Genomic DNA, 20,656 nt, shown 5'->3' with positions numbered 1-20,656 from the left:
GAGGGTACTGTGAACCAGACTTCAGTTCTAGTCTGTAGCCATATTTTGCTGTTGTTTTCAGGTTATCAGATAAAACCTTTATATATATATATATATATATATTTTTTTTTTTTTCATATCCATTGCTGCTAATCTTTGTTTTACCTCTCCACTCCCGTGCTTCGTTATAATCTGCTGTGTAATTGCACTGTACATTTTGTACTTTACTATCCAACAGGAACTTCCTCTGCAGAGAACACAGAAACGAAGGGTTACACACTATTGCTATTTCTTATCATCAGAATTACACTTTTGACCTATTTTCCCCCTTCTTCTTCCTCCAGATACAAACTTTTGTCTTCTTTGGTCTGTCTTCAGCTTCTCTCTGTTTTGTTTTCTTTATTTTTTGTTTATTGAAGTCTTCGCTCATTTGAGACATAAGGTTTCCTGACAGTTTGTTTCTCTCCACCTTCATGTTCTTCATTTGTTACAGGCCCCGATTTCAGATTCTTTACACATGACTTGACATCTGAAGGGCACTCCTTGTTTAATCTTACTGGTTTCCCTAGTAATCTCTCTAGTAGTCTGCTCCTTGTCTTTCTCGTCAAGGTTGTGACATTGTTTCCATTTCCCATTGTGCGAGCTCTGTTCTTTGATACTCTAGAAGGTAGTACCTTAATACTTGTCTCTTTATTGCCTGAACATTTTAAAGTCAGTATTTTTATAATCTAGAGAATATGTTCACTTTCTGAGAAACCTAAGGCTGTTCACTGTTTTGTCAAGATTATTATGAATTTTAAGGTATTAATAAATTTGTTTTTATCATTTTTAGGTTCTTTTTCATGATGATGGTAGTGTAAAAGGAATTGCCACTAACGATGTAGGGATACAAAAGGATGGTGCACCAAAGGTAAACCTTTTTAATAGTTATGTGCTTAACAAACTGACAAAAAAAACAGAAAGAACTGTGTGGGCAACAAAGTGAGACCCCATCTCTCCAAAAAAAGAAAAAAAAATTAGCTGGGTATGGTGGTACACACCTGTGGTCCTATCTACTTTGGAGGCTGAAACAGGAGGATCACTTGAGCCCAGGAGTTTGAGGCTGCAGTGAGCCATGATCAAGCCACTTCATTCAGCCTGGGTGAGTGACAGAGCAAAACCCTGTCTTAAAAAAAAAAGGGTCAGCAAAAGCCTGAGTCCTGTCCTCTCGCTCTCCTCCCCAGACAGCATGAGCTTCACCACTTGCTCCACCTTCTCCACCAATTACAGGTCCCTGGACTCTGTCCATGCACCCAGCTATGGCACCTGGCCAGTCAGCAGTGTGGCCAGCGTCTATGCAGGCACCAGGGGCTCTGGTTCCCGGATCTCCATGTCCCACTCCACCAGCTTCCGGGGCAGCATGGGGTCTGGGGTCCTGGCCGTGGTGATGTCGGGGAGTCTGGCAGGAATGGGAGACATCCAGAATGAGAAGGAGACCATGCAAGGCCTGAACGACCGCCTGGCCTCCTACCTGGACAGAGTGAGGAGCTTGGAGACTGAGAACCGGAAGCTGTAAGGCAAAATCTGGGAGCACCTGGAGAAGAAGAGACCCCACAGACTGGAGCCATTACTTCAAGACCATCAAGGACTTGAGGGCTCAGAGCTTCACAAATACTGTGGACAATACCTGTATTGTTCTGCAGGTCAACAATATCCATCTTGCTGCTGATGGCTTTAGAGTCAAGTATGAGACAGAGCTGGTCATGTGTCAGTCTATGGAGAGCGACATCAGTGGACTCCGCAAGGTCATTGATGACACCAATGTCACTTGGCTGCAGCTGGAGACAGAGGTCGAGGCTCTCAGCGAGGAGCTGGTCTTCATGAAGAAGAACCATGAAGAGGAAGTAAAAGGTTTACAAGCCCAGATTGCCAGCTCTGGGTTGACCATGGAGATAGATGCCCCTAAATCTCAGGACCTCACCAAGATCATGGCAGACATCTGGGCCCAATATGATGAGCTGGCTTGGAAGAACTGAGAGGAGCTAGACAAGTACTGCTCTCAGCAGATTGAGGAGAACACCACAGTGGTCACCACGCAGTCCGCCAAGGTTGGAGCTGCTGAGATGACACTCACAGAGCTGACATATACAGTCCAGTCCTTGGAGATCGACCTGGACTCTGTGAGAAATATGAAGGCCAGCTTGGAGCATAGCCTGAGGGAAGTGGAGGCCCACTATGCCCTGCAGATGGAGCAGCTTAACAGGATCCTGCTGCACCTAGAGTCAGAGCTGCCACAGACCCGGGCAGAGAACAGCACCAGACCCAGGACTACAAGGCCCTGCTGAACATCAAGGTCAAGCTGGAGGCTGAGATTGCCACCTGCTGGAAGATGGCGAGGACTTTAATCTTGTGATGCCCTGGACAGCAGCAACTCCATGCAAACCATCCAAAAGACCACCACCCACTGGATAATGGATGGCAGAGTGGTGTCTGAGACCGACAACACCAAAGTTCTGAGACACGAAGCCAGCAGAAGCAGGGGACCGTTTGGGGAGCAGGAGGCCAATAAAAGGTTCAAAGGTTCAAAAAAAAAAAAAAAAAGAATTAAGAACAAACTTAGACTCAATAAAGGTCTTACTACAAACTATACATTAATTATGTGGGTGTTGAGAGGCCGAGGCAGGTGGATTGCTTGAACTCAGGAGTTTGAGACCATTCTGAGCAACATGGCGATACCCTACCTCTACCAAAAATACAAATATTAGCCAGTCTTATAACCAGGTCCCTAAATAAGTAAATAATAAATTTTTAAAATTTCAAAAATGTGGGTGTTAGAATATAGTTATTAATATGGAATTTTTCTCTTATTAAAAAAATATAGAAGCAACTTTGAGCTAACTGTGATTTAGGCAAGTAGTTATAATATGTTTAAAATTTGTTTTAAAGGTAATGACATACATAAGTCAAACACATGTCAAAGATTTTATTTCATTTAGTTGAGAGAATCAGTGATATGTTACAACCAGTGCAAGGAGAATTCAAACATATACATATTTATAGGTCATCAATCCACTGCATTAACCAAATACATCAATGAAAATTGTTTCCACAATTTTTATTTCTCCACATGAATCATTCTGCATTACTACCAGTAGGCGAATAGTGATATACTTTGACGTGATTTTAACACCTTTTGGCAGATATAAAACTGATTCTCCACCTCTCATTCAAAATGTAAACCTGGGTGATTTTCAGGTTTTCACATCTTATATTTTTGAACCTGAAAGCAAAACCATTAGAACATAGAACTCCCACTCTTTGGAAAAGATAAGGAAAAAAATAGCTTGCTGTCCTATATAATATGAACAAAACACAAATTGACATCTCAATCAACTAACCTGTCTATTTAGGTTTATTTATTATCCAATTTCCCAACTAGATTATAAGCTCCCTAAGGTCTAGAGACCCTGAGGTACTCCAATGCCTGGCATAATGCCAGGTACATATTAGGCCCAGTAAATATTTGTCAACTGATAGTTTATCCTCCTCTCTACCGCTCTTGAATAGAGTGAGGAATCTAGAGTCCCTTCCAACGGACTTTCTGCTTCTCACATTTCCTGCTTAAAAAGCAAATGGCAAATCCTGTTTGGGACTCCTAGTGGTTTAACTGACCACATTAGAATCATGTGACATCTTGGGGCTCAGCCTGTTATGCAGTAAGGCCTAAGAAGCTTTTTTTTAACAAGCCTCCAGGGATTCTGATGCATAGCCAGGTTTGTAAAGAACTGTTATCTCATACTGCCTCTCGTAATCATAAAAGAATATGGCTTTTCATATATTATGGTTCTTTTCTATATTATGGTAAATTAATTATAAATTATATTCTTTAAATAGTTTTATATTTAATATAACAAAATTGAAGCACACAAATTCTACCATTCTGATATTTCATTTTTGTGTATTCTCATTTGTTCAAATATGGGTTTTTTTTGGGATCGCAGAGGTTGCAATGAGCCAAGATAGCACCACTGCACTCCAGCCTGGGCAACAGAGGGAGACTCCATCTCAAAAAAATAAAAAGTAAAAAAATACAAAAATATAAAAATATATACATATATATACACACACACATATATATATGAGTTTTTAAATTTTATGCTTTGCATTTGTAAAAACATATTTTGTATATTGCATTTATACAGATATAATAGCATAGAAGAATACAGTGGAGTCTTAGTAATTTAAGCCCGAAAATCTAAGTTTTTAAAAGTAGCACTACCACAAGTTTAGAGTAGGGAAAATCAAAGATTCTTTTCATCTGTTGTTCCATTCTCTGTTTAACCCACTGCGGCTAGGCTTTCACCCTGCCATTTCACTGAAACAGCTCTTGTTAGAGTCACAAATACCTCCATTTTTACCAATGTGGTAGACAGGTCTGTGTTTTCTCTTTCTTGTCTTTTTAGTAGGTAGCACTTGACACAGTTGAATTATGTTTTCCTTCTTGAAACACTTTTTTTGATTTGGCTCTTTTTATAGCCATCTCTTGGTTCCTATCTCCAATAGGCATCTTATTGTCAGAATTCTGATTTGGACATTTTTAAGTTACAGAGATTAAGTACCTTGGCTGGGGTCAGACACCTGGTAAGTAGTGGGACTGGGATTTGAATACAGGCTGTGTGGCTCTACAGCCTGTCCCTTGAACACTAAAGGGCATGTTACCTCTAAGAAGAAACAAATATGTTAATTAATATTTTAGTTCATACAGATTGAATTGTTTTGTAAGTGGTGCTGGGGAAACTCTGTATCCATCTGGAAGCAAATAGAGTTGGTCCTCTGTTTGTTTGTTGTTTTTTGATGACTTAAAAATTTAAAACAATAAAAATCAGAAAGAAATCTAAGAGAGGACAGTTAACAATCTAGGGGTAGGGTAAGCCACCATACAACAACAAGATACTAAAAACCTATAAAAGAAGAGACAAACCTTTTTTAACTTAATATATAAAAGTTAAACACTTCTGTATACCAAAATACACTATAAAGTCTGTGGATAAACAGTAGATTGGGGGGGAAAATGTTTAATTATCTGTACTAACATGGAGGACTTAAACATTGACAAGGAAAAAGATAACACATTGGAAAAATGGGTAGTCTAAAAAAATGGACAATCCATAGAACAACTTCAAATGACCACCGATCATAAGAAAACATACTTAAATATGTTTTTTTCGGAATCCACAGGTTAAATGTCATTTCTTCAAAGAGGCCTTTCCTGTTCTCTCAATCTAGAATAGCTGGCTTCTCTTATTCTCCCTTGCAATACCCTCTGCTCTCTTTCACAGCACTTAAACAATTTGTAATTATATACTCATGTGTTTATTTAATGTCTCCCTCTATGGCTAGCCCAAATAAAAGGAACATATCTTTTTTTAATTCATCCCAATATTCCCAATGCCTAGCACATTGTAGGTATTCATTCACTATTTCTTGAATCAAAAAGAAAAAGATCCTCAAAATAGGAATCAGGGAAGTTAAAATTAAAATAGTAGGCCAGGCACAGTGGCTCAAGCCTGTAATGCCAGCACTTTGGGAGGCTGAGGTAGATAGATCACCTGAGGTCAGGAGTTCGAGACCAGCCTGCAACATGGTGAAACCCTGTCTTTACTAAAATTACAAAAAATTAGCTGGGCATGGTGACGGGCGCCTGTAATCCCAGCTACTCTGAAGGCTGAGGCAGGAGAATCGCTTAAACCCAGGAGATGGAGGTTGCAGTGAGCTGAAATCGTGCCATTGCATTCCAGCCTGGGCATCAAGAGCACAACTCTGTCTCAAAATAAATAAATAAATATATATATAGTAGTAAGTTATCATGACACTTGATACACCAGCAAAAATGTAAAAGGAATAGCTGTATCTGTCACTAACTGGACTATAGGGAAAGGGTCTTATGTACTACTGATAGAAATATATTCCTTGTTTCAGGCTTTTTGGAAATTAATATGATAATACCAATTAACATTTTAAAAATAGATGTACGCTTTGATCTAAGACGATCACTCCTGGGAATCTATAGGAATAAAAGCACCAATATTGTAAGTGTATACAGTTATCCCTTGGTGTGCATGGTAGATTGGCTCCAGGACCCCCAAGTATACAAAAATTCATGCATACTCAAGTCCTGAAGTGAGCCTTGCAGAACCCACATATATGAAAAGTCAGTCTTCCATATACTCAAGTTTCACATGGTGAATATTGTATTTTCAATCCTCATTTGGTTAAAAATAAATCCTTGTATATGTGAACCCACAGTTCAAACCCATCTTGTTCAAGGGTCAGCTGTATATTGAAGAGTATATCTTATAACATTGTTTATGTTCATGCATGAACTGAAAACAGTGAATGGCTATTTTCCATTAGCAGAGGAGCTGGATAATCTATCCTATCTCTACCTGGACTACTACCTATCCATTAAAGAGAAAGATTTGAGCTATACAAGGCCAGGCGCAGTGACTCACGCCTGTAATGCCAGCACTTTGGGGGGCCAAGGCAGGCCAATCATGAGGTCAGGAGATCAAGACCATCCTGGCCAATATAACGAAACCTTGCCTCAACTAAAATACAAAAAATCATAGCGGGGTGTGGTGGCGCGTACCTGTAGTCCCAGCGACTTGGGAAGCTGAGGCGGGGAATTGCTTGAACCTGGGAGGCGGAGGTTGCAGTGAGCTGAGATGACGCCACTGCACTCTAGCCAGGCAACAGAGCAAGACGCCATGTCAAAAGAAAATAAAAAGATACAGAATGACTTGAAAAGATTTCCATGAGGTATTTTAAGAGAGAAGAGTAAGATTATATGATTCTATATATATTTACTATATGATTTTTTATAATATTATACATTTGCACTCTCTTCTACACTGGAATCCTAGTTCAACTTAAATCTGACCAGAATGTGAATATATTTTAAATTGTCAAATGTTGCCATTTAACATATTTTTGCTTTTCAGGCTACATTTGAGAGAGGGCTGGAACTACATGCTAAAGTCACAATTTTTGCAGAAGGTTGCCACGGACATCTAGCCAAGCAACTATATAAGAAATTTGATTTGAGAGCCAATTGTGAACCTCAAACCTACGGGATTGGACTGAAGGAGGTATTCTGTTTTTAAAATTTTTTTGCAATTTTAATTTTGACAGATGGAATTTAAATTTATTTGTATTATCGGGTAGTTTACTGATTTAATTTTAGTTATAGTTTTTCATTGTCTTGAATTGTTCATTATGACTAAAACTATTTGGGATATTTTTCAAGGGGCTAGAAAATATTACTGATAAATTTCATTATTGTTTAAATTAGTTTTACATGTTGGAATTGTTTTATCATGTGTTGCTTGAAATGAGTCTTGAACTTGTGAATATTTAAATCTTTTTTTTTCATTGTAGTACCATCTGTTCTGTTAGGATTGTTCCTGTTATTCATATGCTATTTGTAGGATGACCACATCCTACAAAGAACTATTTTTTTCAAAATTGTAATATGAAAATAATTTTGTTTATGAAATACACACTCAGCCATAGTATTAATCTAAAATCTAAAATTTAACTAGGTTAAGTATTGTACATTTTCTCAATTTATACATTCTTTAGTCTTATTTTCCCAAATCCTAGACTTAGTAGAATGTAAAATTTTCATTATAACCCTTTTGCTTAAATATTTTTGTGGAGCTAGCAATGGTGGTTCACACCCATAATCCCAGCATTTTGAGAGGCAAAGGCAAGAAGATTGCTTGAGGCCAGGAGTTCAAGACCTGCTTTGGCAACATAGTGAGACCTCATCTCTACTAAAAATTTAAAAATTAGCCAGGTGTGGTGGTGTGCACCTGTCATCCCAGCTACCCAGGAGGCTGAGGTAGGAGGACCACTTCACCCCAAGAGTTTAAGACTGCAGTGACCTGTGATCACATTTCACCCTAGCCTAAGTGACACAGTGTGATCCCATCTCTAAAAAAATTAAAAACCTATAGTAATTAACAACAAAAAAATTTATTTTAGGTTAAATCTCAGAAAAGTTCAAAGTCTATATAAAACTAGATTCAACATATTGTGAATAAGGGTTTGTTTTGATAGATTGCACATAATGTCTGCATGTAGTATTATCTGATTTTTAGGTAATATTTCAGATAGAAATTGTTTAAAATTTGAAATTTACCAGTCTGAAAAGAGGATGAACAATTTGTTTCAATGGTGGGGGGCAAGGTAGAGGAAATAAATTACTTTGTTGAAGAATACATTTCTGTTACCAAGTAAGAGACCTGAAGTGCACAGCTACATTAATTTTTACGTGGTGAACATACCCATGTAGGCTCTCCCAGATGAAGATACAGAACACTACCAGTACCACAGACTTTTCTGCATCCTTTCAGTGGTATTTCCTAATTTCCTATAATTTCATAAAAGTCTCTACCAGCCCTTCTGCCTATTAAACCTCCACTCCTAAAACAAAAAGTCCTTGCCAATTTGAGACTACTTAATGTCTTAAAGAGTTCATAACTTTTCTGACCTGTTTCTTTACTGTGACTCATGCTGTAGTTTGATATAATTTTCTTTGATGTCCAAGGCAATCCACATGAAAAAAAAATGGTTTTTCTTTATTTATTTTTTGATACTGAGTCTTGCTCTATCACCCAGGCTGGAGTGCAGTGCCACAGTCCCTGCTCACCGCAACCTCTGCCTCCCAGGTTCAAGTGATTCTTATGCCTCAGCCTCCCAAGTAGCTGGGGTTACAGGCACCTACCACTATACCCAGCTAATTTTTGTATTTTTAGTAGAGCTGGAGTTTCACCATGTTGGCCAGGATGGTCTCGAACTCTTGACCTCAAGTGATCCACCCGCCTCAGCCTCCTAAAGTGCTAGGATTACAGACATGAGCCACTGCACCCACCCTTCTTTGATATTTGAAATAATTTTGTTGTATTCTTATATTACAGTTTTTTACTTGTAATTTTCATAAGTAAGACATTAAACTGGGCAAGTTTTATGCATTGTGGTGACATAAAAACATATTTTAAATACTACAAAAATACTATTTTTGTGTTTTTTGTTCTTTTTAGTTATGGGTTATTGATGAAAAGAAGTGGAAACCTGGGAGAGTAGATCACACTGTTGGTTGGCCCTTGGACAGACATACCTATGGAGGCTCTTTCCTCTACCATTTGAATGAAGGTGAACCTCTAGTAGCTCTTGGTCTTGTGGTAAGTTATATTCCCATTATGGAAAATTCTACTGCTAGAGTTAAATTACCATCAGTGTTATAAAACAAGGGTTTTGAATCTGAAGACTGTAAAATGCTTTTCATTTAAATCTTTCTTCTAATTTTATCAGTATGTAAAGTGCTTATGGCTGCTGTGTCATTAGTCTACTAAATACATGTAGTGGTAGTAATAGTAGCTGCTACACTCTAGGCACTGTGCTGAGTGCTTTTCTGAGATCTAAGTAAGTTTCGTAAAAACTCTGAAATAGGTATATCTTTATTTTACTGATGAGAAAACTGAAGTCCAAATAAATTAAACTTACCTGTATACACCCATTAAATGACTGGCAAAAATGCCTGACCTTGTCTGACTTCAAATCCCATTTCTGCTGTGGCATCCTACCACTGAAAATGAAATCAGCACTTCTGTGACTTAATTGTATCAAAGGAAAAAGAAGTAATTAATTTCAACATTTTGGTAATGCCTTTTAAACGTAACCTTCTATATTTCTTTTCCTCTTTTTTTCTAAGTGTAGTTTACATCCTTTTTCTTTATTTTTGCCTGAGTACTGTAGTATAGATTATTAGTTTTTTTCAAGTTGGTATTGATTAATGCATAGTAAATCATTACAACTCCTTTTGTAGAAACATAATCTGAGGTGCTTACCTACAGATATTTTTCTAATTTGTTTTTTTGTTGCTGATGTTCCTTTTTGTTTTCTAATTTCATGATAGAATCTGTGTTTTTCTAATTTGGACTTAGAATTCCAGAGCACAAGGACTTGTTAATATGTTCTAAATTTTCATAATTCTGATGATAATAAATACATGCTATCCGTTTCTTTACCATTTCTTTTTCAAACAGATTTTATATAATTTTTAATTTAAATTTGGATTACTGTAAATAGTGCTCCAAATACTTTGAGCACAAGAAATTTAATGTACATGTTTTCTGATAAACATTACTCACATTTTAGCTTGATTTAATTTGAAATAAAAATGCCTAATTTAATATAAATTTTTAAGGTTGGTCTAGACTATCAAAATCCTTACCTGAGTCCATTTAGAGAGTTCCAGAGGTGGAAACACCATCCTAGCATTCGGCCAACCTTGGAAGGTGGAAAAAGGATTGCATACGGAGCCAGAGCTCTCAATGAAGGTGGCTTTCAGGTAACTCTTTCAACTTTTATTTTCCTTATTACAGTGTTATAAATTCAGGATTGAACATATAATGTAACAAATTTAGATAAAGAATAAAAAAAGTATCTCATAGGGGTAAGAAAAGTATGTAGCATTTATAAAACTGTGTCACACAATACTTAAATTATACCATGAATTTAGTTTTAAGAATAGATTAGGCTGGGCAGAGTGGCTCATGTCTGTAATCCCACCACTTTGGAAGGCCTAGGTCGGCAGATTGCTTGGGCAGTCTGCCTGGACAACATGACGAAACCCCAGCTCTACAAAAAATAGAAAGATTAGCCAGGCATGGTAATGAGTACCTATGGTCCCACCTACTCAGGAGGCTGAAACAGGAGAATCACATGAGCCTGGGAGGTGAAAGTTGCAGTGAGCCGAGATTGTGCCACTGCACTCCAGCCTGAGCGGCAGAGTTAAAACTCCATCTTGGGGGAAAAAAAAACATACATACATATATATATATATATATATATATAGAGAGAGAGAGAGAGAGAGAAAGAGAGATACATTCATGGGCATTTTGTTTGTTAGTTGTTTTAACCAGAAAATAAAAACCATAATCCATAATATTTCTCTTTATTCCTTAACCACCAGGAAATGCAAAGGCAAATTTAGTTTTCAGCAAACATCATTCATTCATTCCAGCTACCTAGTAACATTCATGCCTTTCAGGTTACCTCTGTTAAGCTTTTACTTTAATTTTCCTATTTTATATTCATTCGAAATAAATATTATATAATTTATTCAGTATGTATTAATTAAACAATGAAATAAGACCTAGTAGCTAACTGTCATAATAGCTGTTAATACTGCTGTGGAAATGTTATCTTACAGGTAAGATGATCTGAAAATCTGCTCTAAAGCTTACACCAAATTATTTGGAGCAAGTTCCTTAACTTTTCTGCATTAAGAGATCATCTGTAAAATGAAGATGATCTCTCTGTCTCTCATATTCTAGGAATCTAGGACTATCTTCGAAGTTGGATTTCTTTTTTTTATTTTTAATTATTGTAGAAGTAACATAATAGGAAAATTTGGGGAGGATAAATTGACTTATCTTTAAAAATGAGGTTCTAAATACTTTATTACTGTAATAGTGTATTTCATAAACTCAAGTAAAACCATAGCTACATTATAAACATAATCTCGAGAATCTTAAAATAACACTGTCCCCAAAGTCTGTCATGAGACTACTTCTCATGAGATTGTTTTTGTTTCTAGAGTAGTAATTCCTTGGATAGAAATATTTATTGAATTACATAACTATATTTGAGCCTATTAAACTTTTTAAAACAATGTCCCTAATAGATACTGACAATCTAATCCTACTCTTTGTAATTTATAAAGGTTTCAGTATATCCAATAGTACACACAGATTTTTATTTAAAACCGCCTACCTTGTGTACTTAAGGATGTCAAACATGTCAAGTTATTTGCAAATTGTCAGGAGGAGATGACTGACCCCTCCCTCTTCCCCCCCCCAACAAGTTTTCACCAGACTTCGTTGGCCAGAGATTCAGAAATTTATTTCCATTTAAGGTTTTGAAGACCTTAAGAGGCAACAAAGACTACTTTGAGGGGTCATTTCTGTAGTTCAATACTCGAGAAGTTTCTCTGAAGGTGTAGCAAGCACGGAAACCACGAGGAGGAGCGAGGAGGGCCGTGTTCTCTCCAGAGCGGGATGCTGCCGGGCTCTTGATGCTGCTTTGCTGCAGCTGCCATTCTGCATTTATGATTGTTTTTCCCTCCTTAGGGAGAGTGAGGGGATACAGTGCTAGTGGCTCTCATTTAGGTAAAGAAAAAGAAGAGGCAACAACTCGAAACTTTCAATTTTGTTTATTTGGAGCTAACAAATATTGTCTAGCGTTTTTCTTCAGCCTGTACCGGAACTCATCTTTCCTAGTGGATTACTTGTAGCCCTAGTTTAATGAATGTCCCAAATAAGGTGCATAGCTGCCAGTCACCCAGCCCACCCAACGTGGGATCCTCTTAGAACTTAAAAACATATATTTTCCTTGGGCATAACATTTTTGTTCTTAGGATTTAAGCACCTATTTTGGAGGAACTTGCACTCATAATCTATATCCTTTTATTAAATTTCACATTCTTCTGGGTCTTGAATTAAAAGTTGGTGTCAACAAAGCCACAGCCTTATTTGAGAAAAGCATCGTCGTTATCCAAGTCCCTAATCTTTATCTGTTTTCAGCACTTCCAGATAGCACTTCCTCCCCATTGTCTGCTCTGTGGTCCTGATTTAATGCTCTTTTATCTAAGTGGTCCTATTATTGAGTTTGGGTGAGAACCAGAGTCACAAATTCATTCCTTACATATACTGTGAAAGGACCAGGGCCCTGATTCTTCTCTCTTACCAGCATTCCTTCTGCCCCCTAGTTTTGCTTTTCACCACCTTTCCCTCACAGAATTATATCATTGATGAGAGCTGCGGCCACAGAGTGCTCACCATGTCTCTTTTGCAGTTGATGTCAATAGTTTTCCTGTTAACCCCCACCTCTGAGTCCCTCTCAGTACCATCGGCCAAACATACCACTCACCATTTTCTCAACAAAGACCCCATGGCTGGCTTTAGGAAGTCCTCAGGGAGGAAAGAAATAGGGAATGTGGAACAAACAGTGCTGCTTGGCTCGCTCTTTTTTTTTTTTTTTTGAAGTATAGAGTACATTTTCTGATGCAAATAATTTATAGTTCAGTAGCCATATTGGGGGATACATATCGACATTTATTGTCTGAACTGAAAAAAATCCTACCCTTTATTAAATTTTTTTTTAAATCAGAGATTATACTAAGGTCCAAAGAATTGTCTTAAATTTTATTTTGGAAATTCAGTTTGTCCTTAAGTTAATCAAAATGTATTGTGTAGTGTAGTAGCTAGTTGCAGTGGGGCCATGATTAGAGCATAGATTTCTGTCCCTAGCTGTCAAACAAACATAAAGAGGGTATACAGTATCCTTTGAAAGCCTTGTATTACCCAGAATGCATGTAAAAGCAAATCACAGGTTTTTTTTTAATATACCCTTTGAAATTCTCAGGTCCACTTAATTTTTAGGGGAGAAAGGGTACAATGTCATATTTTGATACATATGCATAATGTTTAATGATCAAATCAGGGTAATTAGTGTATCCATCATCTCAAACTTTTATCATTTGTGTTGGTAGCATTTGAAATCTTTTCTTCTAGTTATTTGAAAAAAATAATAAATTATTCTTTATTACAGTGCTATATAGAACAGTAGAACTTATTCCTCCTACCTAGCCGTGTTTCTGTATTCATTACATAATCTCTCCATATCCCCCGCAATCTATTCTTTCTACCCTTCCCATCCTCTAGTAGCCACTGTTCTACTCTCCACTTCCATAAGATCAACTTTTTAAGTGTCCACATATGACTGAGAACATAGAGTATTTATCTTTCCGTGCTTGACTAACACAGTGTCTTCCAGGCTCATCCATGTTGTCACAGATGACAATATTTCATTCATTCTTATGGCTGAATAGCATTCCATTCTGTGTGTGTATTTATATATATGTATATATATGTATACATATATATGTATATATATATATATACACATGTATATATACATATATATACATATATGTATATATATCATGTTTTCCTGATCCATTCATCTGTTGATGGACACTTAGTTTGATTCCATATCTTGGCAATTATTGTGAATAGTGCTACAATAAATATGAGAGTGCAGATATCTCTTCCACATACTGACTTGCTTTCTTTTGGATATATACCCAGTAGTGGGATTGCTGGGTCATATGGTAGTTCTATTTGTAGCTTTTTTAGGAACCTCTAAACTGTTTTCCCTAATGGTTGTACTAATTTATATTCCCACCAACAAAGTATGAGAGTTTTCTTTTCCCCATATCCTCACCAGCATATTTTTTGTCTTTTTGATAATAACCATTCTAACTAGGGTGAAATGATATCTCATTGTGGTTTTCATTTGCAAGCAAGTCACAATTTAAAGAACAGCATTCGGGTTTAGAGAGTATTTTAACTATGACATGGATATGTGTAAATAAAACATTCTATTAAAACATATTGACGCATCAGTCCTAAGTCTGTCCCATGTAAGTCAGTGAGAAAAAGAAAAACTCTCACAGGAAAATAGTAATAGTCCTAATCCTCACTCTTAGGGCAGGAGAAGAAAACTGCCCTTGCTCCGTTTTATTCCTTTGCTCAATTCATTTTCATGTGATTTATTTTTCAACCTTTCCCCATAGCTCTAGAAGACTTTAAGACTCATTTGGGGCTGGGCGCAGTGGCTCACGCCTGTAATCCCAGCACTTTGGAAGGCCGAGATGGGCGGATCACAAGGTCAAGAGATCAAGACTATTCTGGCCAACATGGTGAAACCCTGTCTCTACTAAAAAATACAAAAATTAGCTGGGTGTGGTGGCATGTGCCTGTAGTCCCAGCTACTTGGGAAGCTGAGGCAGGAGAATTGCTTGAACCTGGGAGGCGGAGGTTGCAGTGAGCCGGGATTAAGCCACTGCACTCCAGACTGGCAACAGAGTGAGGCTCCATCTCAAAAAACAAAAACCGACTAATTTGGAGTATTCTGTTTTGCTTATTTAATTTGAGCTAACAAATGTATTCTGAATCTTTCTTTCCTCAGTCTATACCAAAACTCACCTTTCCTGGTGGTTTACTAATTGGTTGTAGTCCTGGTTTCATGAATGTTCCCAAGATCAAAGGTACTCACACAGCAATGAAAAGTGGAATTTTGGCAGCAGAATCTATTTTTAATCAACTAACTAGTGAAAATCTCCAATCAAAGACAATAGGTAAGAAATTACTGTGTAAAGGATAAGAAAGAAAATTGCCAGGTTATGTCTATTTCCATTGACATTAAAAGATTCGTATCTGTCACTTTATAGAAGTATTAAAATGTATGCTATGCAAAGAAAACTACATGACCTGTTCTCAATAATTACTCAGTGATTTTTTTACTACAATATTTCGTTTTATTCACACCAAAAAAGTAGAAAAGTACCAGTGGTAGCCGGTACAGTGGTTCATGCCTGTTAATCCCAGCACTTTGGGAGGCCAAGGCGGGTGGATCATCTGAGGTCAGAAGCTCAAGACCATCCTGGCCAACATGGCGAAACCCCGTGTCTACTAAAAATACAAAAAAATTAGCTGGATATGGTGGCAGGCACCTGTAATCCCAGCTACTCGGGAGGCTGAGGCAGGAGAATCGCTTGAACCCGGGAGGTGGAAGTTACAGTGAGCTGAGATCATGCCATTGCACTCCAGCCTGGACAACAAGAGCAAAATTTCATCTCAAAAAAAAAAAGAAAAAGGTACCAGTGGTATCCCACCTAGCTAGAAACTATTACAAATATGACTGTACTGCATTTATATTGCATACATATAAATATATACAATTAAGAAACCTCCCAAATACTGAAGTATCAATAGAACAGCTTTGCAGAAGGCAGAATTACCTACCTATTTATTTTAGCAAGCTTTGTTAAGTATAGGCATATGGCTTGTCTGCTGTGATGGAGAGAAACAGCCGGCACATACATCTCAATAAACCCTTAATCTAAGAAGACCCTTTACCAATTCCAGCCACACTGCCTTCTTTACAGTTCCCGGAACATGCCACCACTCGCATATCATGGTCTTTGCTCACAGCTGGCTCCTTTGTTCTCTTTGCCTTTGTTTAAATAGCACTCACAGTGGCCCTCTCTTGACCATACCAATTAACTCACAACACACAGCACACACCAGTTCCCCTGCATGGCCTTTCGAGTGCATTTTCCACCTTTTGGTATATTATGTAATTTACTTATCAACTTTTTGTCTCCTGCCACTTGGATGAAAACTCCAAAAGTCTACGGGTGTTGCTTACTGTGAATTCTAAACGCCTGACACACAGTAGCAACTCCATAGATACTTGATAAATGAGTCTTACTTCTTAGAATCCCTGGTAAATGTTCCTCTAGTTAGAGGTATGTAACCGGGTTATGCCTTCAAATATCTTTGTAGGAATGGAGGCCTAGCGTGGGGAGATGAAGGGGAAAATAGAAAGGGCAGAGGGCACTTCAAGGAGAATGGAATAGCCAACGTGGAGTGTAGTGGCTGGGCAGAAGTTTTTTATAACTATCAAGTATCATTCCTTGTTGGACCACCAGCCATACTTGAACTTTATCATGTGGATATAGTACCACACATAGATAATACTGGAGCCATTATATCACCAAAGACTAGATTGAGCGTTAAAGCCTGAAGAAAAGGGGAGTGGAGTCAGAGTAGGAAACAATAGCTGGAAAAAGTAGTCATGTGGAGTCACCAAAGGCCATAAGGGAACCAATTTGTCTTCTTAAATATTAAGTGTATGCACCAAGTTTTAGGTATTGTTGATTTCCTAGGGCTACCATAAAAAATACCACAAATTGGGTGGCTTAAAACAACAGAAATGTATTCACTCCCAAGTTCTGTAGGCCACAGGTCTGAAATCAAGGTGGTTACGGGACCATACTCTGAAATCTCTACAGATTAACCTTTTGTTGAATGTCCTAGCTCCTATAGCTGTAGGCTTTCTGGCAGTATAACTCCAATCTGTGCCTTCATCCTCATCCTGACGGGCTCTGTGTGTCTTTTTTTTTTATGTAGCAGTTTTATTTATATTGCTTAATGATTCATCAGATGACAGTACACATATATGGAGCATACCACATGCCAGGCACTGTTTGAAGTATTCGACTTGCATTAGCTCACATAAAATTCTATGAAGTGGTGGGTTTGTTTTTGTTTTTAGAGCCAGGGTCTCGCTGTCGCCCAGGGTGGAGTGCAATGGCACCATCTCAGCTTACTGCAACCTCCGCCTCCCGGATTCAAGAGATTCTCCTGCCTCAGCCTCCTAAGTAGCTGAGACTACAGGCACATACCACCATGCCCAGCTACTTTTTTGTATTTTTAATAGAGACAGGGTTTCACCCTATTGAGACCATTTAGCCAGAATGGTCTCAATATCCTGACCTCGTGATCTGCCCGCCTTGGCCTCCCATAGTGCTGAGATTACAGGCGTGAGCCACCGTGCCCGGCCAAACTTTTTATCGTAAAGCTTCTCAGTTTCACTAAACTTTGAAACTAATTTCCCATGCTACCAATGTAAGAAATCAAATGCCTTATTGCCTATTAATAACATCTCTATCTAATGGTTATCTTTTTGGAAGATGCCAACATTTATACATGAAAGTCTTCAGTGTGGACCATATTTTTAAAAATTACCTAAGATTCATCAGCCAGTTGCAGTAGCTCATGCCTGTGATCCCAGCACTTTAGGCCAAGGCGAGCATATCACTTGAGTCCAGGAGTTCAAGACCAGCCTGGGCAACATAGCAAAACCCTCTACCAAAAATACAAAAACTGCAGGGCATGGTGGCATGTGCCTGTGGTCTCAGCTCCTCAGGAAGCTGAGGTGGGAGGATGGCTTGAATCCGGGAGGCGGAGGTTGCAGTGAGCCATGATCATGCCACTGTATTCCAACCTGGGTGACAGAGTAAGACCCTGTCTCAGAAAGAAAAAAAAAAAAAACAAATTCACTCATCAGATATCAAAGTAGCAAAATACATTGGCATATTTTATGCACATCTGGGCAGTTTCACACTTAAAATTTCATGTTTTTAATAAAAGGACTCCATGTAACTGAATATGAGGACAACTTGAAGAAATCATGGGTTTGGAAAGAGCTATACGGTGTTAGAAATATTAGACCGTCCTGCCACGGAATACTGGGTGTATATGGAGGGATGATTTACACTGGAATATTTTACTGGATATTGAGAGGAATGGAGCCATGGACTCTGAAACATAAAGGTAATTCAAACATTTGAGAGTATGAGTGTTAAAAATTCATTAATTAGAGAAAGTGATTGTTTTAATGTTTTAAACTTGCTTAGAAAAATTATAAATTTAGTGTCTAAGACTAGTATATTATTGGCATAATATTTTGAAGTTTTTATAAAGAGGCTTAAGAAAGTACTTCAAAATTATATTTTGTTAAGCATCTCCCTCAAAATTGTTGAAGGTTCTGACTTTGAACAGCTCAAGCCAGCCAAGGATTGCACACCTATTGAGTATCCAAAACCCGATGGACAGATCAGTTTTGACCTCTTGTCATCTGTGGCTCTGAGTGGTACTAATCATGAACATGACCAGCCGGCACATTTAACCTTAAGGGATGACAGTATACCTGTAAATAGAAATCTGTCGATATATGATGGGCCCGAGCAGCGATTCTGTCCTGCAGGTAATGATTTTCATCCATTCCTAAATATTTGGTCTAACCATTTTAGGAATATGATTTTGTTCTTTTAAAAAATGATTTGTTATCTCCTTCCATTGCTTAGAAATTGTAAATGACTCTTCATCCAGCTTCTTTTAGGAAACCTTAACTACTGGTGTTAATTTTTGTTAAGTCTAGTTCAGATGACATTTCTCAAGGAAAAAAAAAAAACCGTTTGTCTATACACAGACTAAGATGAAGATTCTTGAACATAAAATACTCTTCGCATGTTCATGTGACTTTAAAGTCATTTCTATCATGTCAGCTCATATGTATTTATTTGAGTGTATGTGCTAGAATAGCAGGTTACGGTCACATTCATTCCAAGGAATGCTCCCAAACTTTAAATTCACCATGACTTTTTTTTTTTAGTGCTGAGCTTTCAACTGAAATTACAGTAGTAGGAACCAGGTCTCAAATGATATGGTAAAACAAAATAGTATTCAGATACTTGAAAACTAGTACATTCACAGAAGAAGCTGTCGTGTGGTTGGTCTTTTGGCTTTTGTCATTACAGTCTGGATCTAATTTGTTTTTTTAGTTGTACGATGAGGGTTCTCTTACCCCCAGTCACCCAGTCTAAAAATAAGAAAATTCCAGAAACAAATAATTTCTAAGTCTTAAATTGTGCCCATTAAGTTTTAAATTGTGTGCCATCCTGGCTTGTCCCACCCTGGATGTGAATTACCCCTTTGTCCAGCATATTCACGCTGTATACGCTGCTACCAGCTCATTGTCACTTGGTAGCCATCATGGTTATCATCAGATTGACTGTCACAGTATCATGCTTGTGTTCAATAACCCTTATTTTACTTAATGATGTCCCCACAACACAAGAGTAGTGATGCTGACAATTCAGAGATGCCATAAGTGCTTCCTTTAAGTGAAAAGGAGAAAGTTCTCTATAAAGAGAAAAAAATCCCATACTGAGGTTGCTAAGGTCTATGGTAAGACCGTATCTTCTGTGCAAGTGTGAAGGAGGAAAAAGAAATTTGTGCTAGTTTTGCTGTTGGCCCTCAAACTGTAGAAGTTATGGCCAGAGTGTGGCAAGTGCTTCCTTAAGATGGAAAAGGCATCACATTTGTGGGTCAAAGATATGAACAGAAATGTGTTCTGACAGCCTAAGTTGGGTACTACCTGAGCTTTCAGGCATCTACTGGGGATCTTGGAACTTGTCCCCATGAATAAGAGAGGACTACTGTGAAATAAGGGAGGAATTCGAGGCTGTGTGGAACTCAAACACTGAGTGTCAAGTACCCTCGATAGTGAGACTACTCAGCCAAATACTGCTGTACCTTCTTTTATTATGTACATATAATTTATACTCACATCAATAGCAATGTACCAAGGTCTTCATGATATTCTCTATGGGTAAGCATTCAGAAAGCAACCTTTAAGGCTTCTGTGGCTACTCTTAAATTTCTACTTTTGAATTTAAAAAGTTTTTAAAGTTAGGCACTTCAATATTACTTATTTTTACTTTACAGGAGTGTATGAATTTGTACCCATGGAACAAAGTGATGGATTTCGGTTACAGATAAATGCTCAGAACTGTGTGCATTGTAAAACATGTGATATTAAAGATCCAAGTCAGAATATTAACTGGGTAGTACCTGAAGGTGGAGGAGGACCTGCTTACAATGGAATGTAAACTGCAACTAGCCAGTTTCTTTAAAGTATGGCAAGCTAACTTAAAATGTTTAGAGATTAACAGATGTCAAAATAACTTTCTGCATATTACTGAACAGTCACAAAATGATCAAGTAAAAATTTTATACTATATCTAAGACTGTCCCATAAAAAATTGTATTTCTTTTAATCTTTATAATAAGAATGCAGCATCTTCCTACCTCTTCAGTTCTTCAGAGATTCAGTACCAAGAGCAAAATTCACTACTGGACTTTACATTTGAGTTGCC

At 37.8% G+C, this 20,656-nt stretch overlaps 1 protein-coding gene and 1 non-coding gene across 2 annotated transcripts in view; both read left to right on the top strand.

The window, feature by feature from the left end:
- Positions 1-20,522, top strand: part of ETFDH (electron transfer flavoprotein dehydrogenase) — a 37,504-nt gene extending 16,982 nt beyond the window's left edge. Inside the window, exons 6-13 of the mRNA XM_032248559.1 lie at positions 812-889; positions 6,960-7,106; positions 9,063-9,203; positions 10,229-10,372; positions 15,058-15,226; positions 18,087-18,269; positions 18,481-18,702; positions 20,226-20,522. Coding sequence (XP_032104450.1) covers positions 812-889; positions 6,960-7,106; positions 9,063-9,203; positions 10,229-10,372; positions 15,058-15,226; positions 18,087-18,269; positions 18,481-18,702; positions 20,226-20,389 — 1,248 coding nt within the window. The 3' untranslated portion in view covers positions 20,390-20,522. The remainder of the gene's footprint in view (positions 1-811; positions 890-6,959; positions 7,107-9,062; positions 9,204-10,228; positions 10,373-15,057; positions 15,227-18,086; positions 18,270-18,480; positions 18,703-20,225) is intronic.
- LOC116530565 lies at positions 11,967-12,184 on the top strand. Its single transcript, XR_004260066.1, has one exon. It is a non-coding gene; the product is annotated as a small nucleolar RNA U3 (small nucleolar RNA).
- Positions 20,523-20,656: the final 134 nt, after the last annotated feature.

Source organism: Sapajus apella, unplaced genomic scaffold, assembly GCF_009761245.1.
Source record: "Sapajus apella isolate SASKATOON/1434 unplaced genomic scaffold, GSC_monkey_1.0 scaffold67, whole genome shotgun sequence".
Classification (NCBI taxonomy): Eukaryota; Metazoa; Chordata; class Mammalia; order Primates; family Cebidae; genus Sapajus; species Sapajus apella.
Note: the sequence above shows the minus strand (reverse complement) of the source record. Positions and strands in the feature narration are given on the sequence as shown.